Source organism: Salarias fasciatus, chromosome 4, assembly GCF_902148845.1.
Source record: "Salarias fasciatus chromosome 4, fSalaFa1.1, whole genome shotgun sequence".
Taxonomy (NCBI): domain Eukaryota; kingdom Metazoa; phylum Chordata; class Actinopteri; order Blenniiformes; family Blenniidae; genus Salarias; species Salarias fasciatus.
This window is the reverse complement of record NC_043748.1, coordinates 26,258,985-26,263,505: the sequence shown is the minus strand read 5'-3', so window position 1 is coordinate 26,263,505 and position 4,521 is coordinate 26,258,985. Positions and strand designations below refer to the sequence as shown.

The window sequence follows — 4,521 nt, the reverse complement described above, 5'->3', positions numbered from 1 at the left end:
CCGCTCGGTGAGGAAAATCCTGAACATCACAGTCACGGAGCAGCCTTTGGATGAAGATGGTCTCCACACCTTACTTTGTGAAGCAGAGGCAGTGATTAACAGCAGGCCCATCACAAAGGCATCATCAGACCTCGATGATTTAGAGGCCTTAACACCCAATCATCTGTTGTTGATGAAGGTCAAACCTGATTTACCACCAGGAGTATATCAGAAGGAAGACCAGTATGCTAATCGCCGCTGGAGACAGGTGCGATACCTTGTGGATGTCTTCTGGAAACGCTGGTGCAAAGAATATCTGACACAGCTCCAAGAACGTCAGCGATGGTCTACACCGAGAAGAAACTTCTGTGTGGGTGATGTGGTTCTGATCGCGGACGACACTGCTCCCAGGAATTCATGGTTACTTGAAGAATCGTGGAGACTTTTCCTGACAGAAATGGTCTTGTTCGTCAGGTGAAAGTAAAAACCAAAACCAACGAGCTTTGTCGCCCTCTAACAAAGCTATGTCTTCTTCAGGAATCAGAAGATGGCTGATGGACTGTTCTGAAATCAACAGGAACAGTGGGCTGAAGAAAGGGCTCAAGAACGATGTTTTACATAATGAAAGTAATGTTATTCAAGCTCCTTTGAGTTATGTTTACACCGTTTGAGTAATTGTTTCAAGGACGTTGATAACAATTAGGGGCCAGTAATGTAGGAGCTTAAATACAATTTGGGTTTATTCAATGTGGAAATTGTGATTTCATGTTTAAATGTTTGTGTTTGTGATGATAAGGGACTATTTACATGGTTAAAATATTTACATATGATTATTTACAGTTCATGGTGTGGTAATTACATTTAAAAATATGTTTATAAATAAGTTCAGGTTAAAAATCCATATGGATAACGTTAGTTAGATACTGTGGAGTAAACTGAAGTTTTCTTAATCTGCATATTTAATTGCTTGTGACAAAACTTGAGTTTCGTTTTGAGTGTGGATCCTGAGTCCTGGATCTGACAGGCAGACAGGCGAGTGGAGTGGAGTCACACAGTTTTTCAACCTCTCTCTTTCTCTCATTTTCTCACTTTTTTGTTTCTTTTGATTTTGATTTGTATCTTTGGATATTACCTTTGTAATTTGTTTATGTTTGTGGACATTATATTTTTGTAACATGACTTTAAAAGTTCAACTAAACGTTTTTAAAGGAAACGAGGATTCTGTGGAGTTTTTTGTGTTTTCAAGTGTGGACTTCAGGAGGGAATCGGAGCGTCGGACTTAGGCTTCATGATTCAGGAACCTACACTAGGCCTTTGGGGGGAATCTGTCTAACTGCTGTGACCACACCTTATTGAAATCTCCTCCAAGGAGTAATTTGGTTGATGGATATTTGCGCAGGAGTGGGTTGATATTGTCCTCTAATTCAGTTATTAATTGATTATTTAAAGTTCCCGAATTATATCCATGGAAGCAGGATTACCTGCTAATGAGGCGACTTGCTTCTGGTCGTTCTGCGCATGCTCCATCGTGATGACGCAACGTTCCAAGATGGCGGCCTGCTGTCCGCGGTTCGACTCGTATGGAGACGATTTATTTAACGGCAGTTTTAGAAGAATTGGATATAATGAAACGAGTGAATCGACGGGCGCTTCACAACGAGGACATTTTCAAAGCTGCAGCGTCAAAGTTAACCCAGAAAGAAAGACGAGAAAAACGCTGTTTACTTCCAGGAGACGTCAGAACGTCACGGCTGCCCCGTCCAATCAGAACGCTGCACAGACAACGGCGTGAGAGAGGAGTTAATCTGTTTTCCCATGTAAACACCGAGATCAGGCACATGATTCTGAATGGCTTAATTCAGATTAAACCAATTCCGAATCAAAAACACTGAGTGACCACTGTTCTATCTCCACACACACATATGCACACGCACATGCCGGCCACACGGTGGCGCTCTCGCCTAGCACTGAGGGCATCCTTGGTTGGTTGAAGTAGCATTTCTGTGTGGAGTGTGCATGTTTCCCCTGCTTGTGAGTGTTTCCTCTGACCAGTCTCCTCCCACGCTCCAGAACGCTGGGAGCTCGCCTGGTGAGCCTTTCCTTCTCACTGCTTCTTTGTTGAAGCAGAAGAATGAAAGAGTCTTGCTGAGCTCGAGGCTTCTGCACAGTGAAGTCATTTATTACAGCACAGATGTTTCATCACAGCCGGTTTCTTCACTGTGGTGCTGAAAACCAGAGTTTATTGACAGAAAACCGTTAAAAACTGTATCATGCACGTTGTTTTAATGATAAGTAAAGCCAGTGTTTTCATCCCTGATCACACGTCCATCTGAATCAATGAGACGTTTTTATTTTTAGATTTGATAACTCATCCAGATAAGGGATGCATAACATATCAGTGTTGATATTGGTATCAGCCGTTGCTGGTCGTTTTTTACCGTATTGATATATTTCACATTCAGAGTTTACAAGGTTTTCAGTTTACCAAATCACCATAGCAACATGTTTTTATAATGTCGGCTATGGGCTACAGCTACAATATCAAGATCAGCTATCTGTATCAGTATCGATCAAAACGTTCTGATTGGTGCATCCATGATTCAGATGTTGATTGAGGAATCTGCGTTTTTCACAAAAAAAATGTAATTGTCAATACATCCTCATTTCCTTGAGCCTTATTTAATGATTCTTGATCAAAACTTCACACTTAAAAGACATGAATCCATGAGAAGAGGAAGCGTTGAAAGTGTGTCAGAGTGAAGAACAGTCAGGTTTTAATTGGCTCTGGTCCGGCCCTCAGGCCAGGCGCCTGGTCCTGCAGGAGCCCAGCAGTCTGCACCAGTCCCCGGGTCCAGGTCCCAGCAGGCAGTCTGGATCAGTACTGGCTTCATGCTGGCCTCACAGGCAGGGAGATGAAGGATCTCACACCCAGGCTCCCTGGACACGTCTCTGACCGGTGTGTGTTAGTCAGTGTGCGGTTCTCGTCGTGGGTCTCGCGTTCTGGATGTCCCCTCACTTCCTGGCCCTCTGATTCTGGTCCCTGCTGGACTCTCCAGTAAATATCTCTGGGTTGTCCGCCAGCGTGGCTCGAACTCTCTTCTTCTCCTTGAACCTCCCAGACGGAGACACCTTGACGTGGCGTCCTTTGGTGGCCGTTTTGTCCACAATCCTCTCCAGCCGGGCGTCCAGCCCAGAGTCCTGTGGCCCCCCCTCGGTGTGGGGGACCACTCCAGAACCAGGAGCAGCAGAGTTGGACACAAACTCAACCGGGATCTCATACAGAACCTTGGGATGGGACTTCATTCTGTTCAGGAACGGCAGCTTCCGCCAGCTTTCAGATGGATCCACCATGATGGACGAAGGTCTGAGGAGGAGGACAGATCAGCAGAGGTTAGAGAGTATAGAACACAGGTAGAGAGTATAGAACACAGGTAGAGAGTATAGAACAGAGGTAGAGAGTATAGAACAGAGGTTAGAGAGTATAGAACACAGGTAGAGAGTATAGAACAGAGGTAGAGAGTATAGAACAGAGGTTAGAGAGTATAGAACAGACGTTAGAGAGTATAGAACACAGGTAGAGAGTATAGAACAGAGGTAGAGAGTATAGAACAGACGTTAGAGAGTATAGAACACAGATAGAGAGTATAGAACAGAGGTAGAGAGTATAGAACACAGGTAGAGAGTATAGAACAGACGTTAGAGAGTATAGAACACAGGTAGAGAGTATAGAACAGAGGTAGAGAGTATAGAACAGAGGTTAGAGAGTATAGAACAGACGTTAGAGAGTATAGAACACAGGTAGAGAGTATAGAACACAGGTAGAGAGTATAGAACACAGGTAGAGAGTATAGAACAGAGGTAGAGAGTATAGAACACAGGTAGAGAGTATAGAACAGAGGTAGAGAGTATAGAACACAGGTAGAGAGTATAGAACAGAGGTAGAGAGTATAGAACACAGGTAGAGAGTATAGAACACAGGTAGAGAGTATAGAACAGAGGTAGAGAGTATAGAACACAGGTAGAGAGTATAGAACACAGGTAGAGAGTATAGAACAGAGGTAGAGAGTATAGAACACAGGTAGAGAGTATAGAACACAGGTAGAGAGTATAGAACACAGGTAGAGAGTATAGAACAGAGGTAGAGAGTATAGAACACAGGTAGAGAGTATAGAACACAGGTAGAGAGTATAGAACAGAGGTAGAGAGTATAGAACACAGGTAGAGAGTATAGAACAGAGGTAGAGAGTATAGAACAGAGGTAGAGAGTATAGAACACAGGTAGAGAGTATAGAACACAGGTAGAGAGTATAGAACACAGGTAGAGAGTATAGAACAGAGGTAGAGAGTATAGAACAGAGGTAGAGAGTATAGAACACAGGTAGAGAGTATAGAACAGAGGTAGAGAGTATAGAACAGAGGTAGAGAGTATAGAACACAGGTAGAGAGTATAGAACACAGGTAGAGAGTATAGAACAGAGGTAGAGAGTATAGAACAGAGGTAGAGAGTATAGAACACAGGTAGAGAGTATAGAACAGAGGTAG

General features: G+C 43.5%; 1 protein-coding gene across 1 annotated transcript; it reads right to left on the bottom strand.

The window, feature by feature from the left end:
• Window positions 1–2,991: 2,991 nt before the first annotated feature.
• Window positions 2,992–3,330, bottom strand: LOC115387641 (proline-rich protein 15-like protein A). Its single transcript, XM_030090440.1, has one exon. It carries the CDS (start codon window positions 3,328–3,330, stop codon window positions 2,992–2,994), a length of 339 nt encoding a protein of 112 aa, XP_029946300.1.
• Window positions 3,331–4,521: the final 1,191 nt, after the last annotated feature.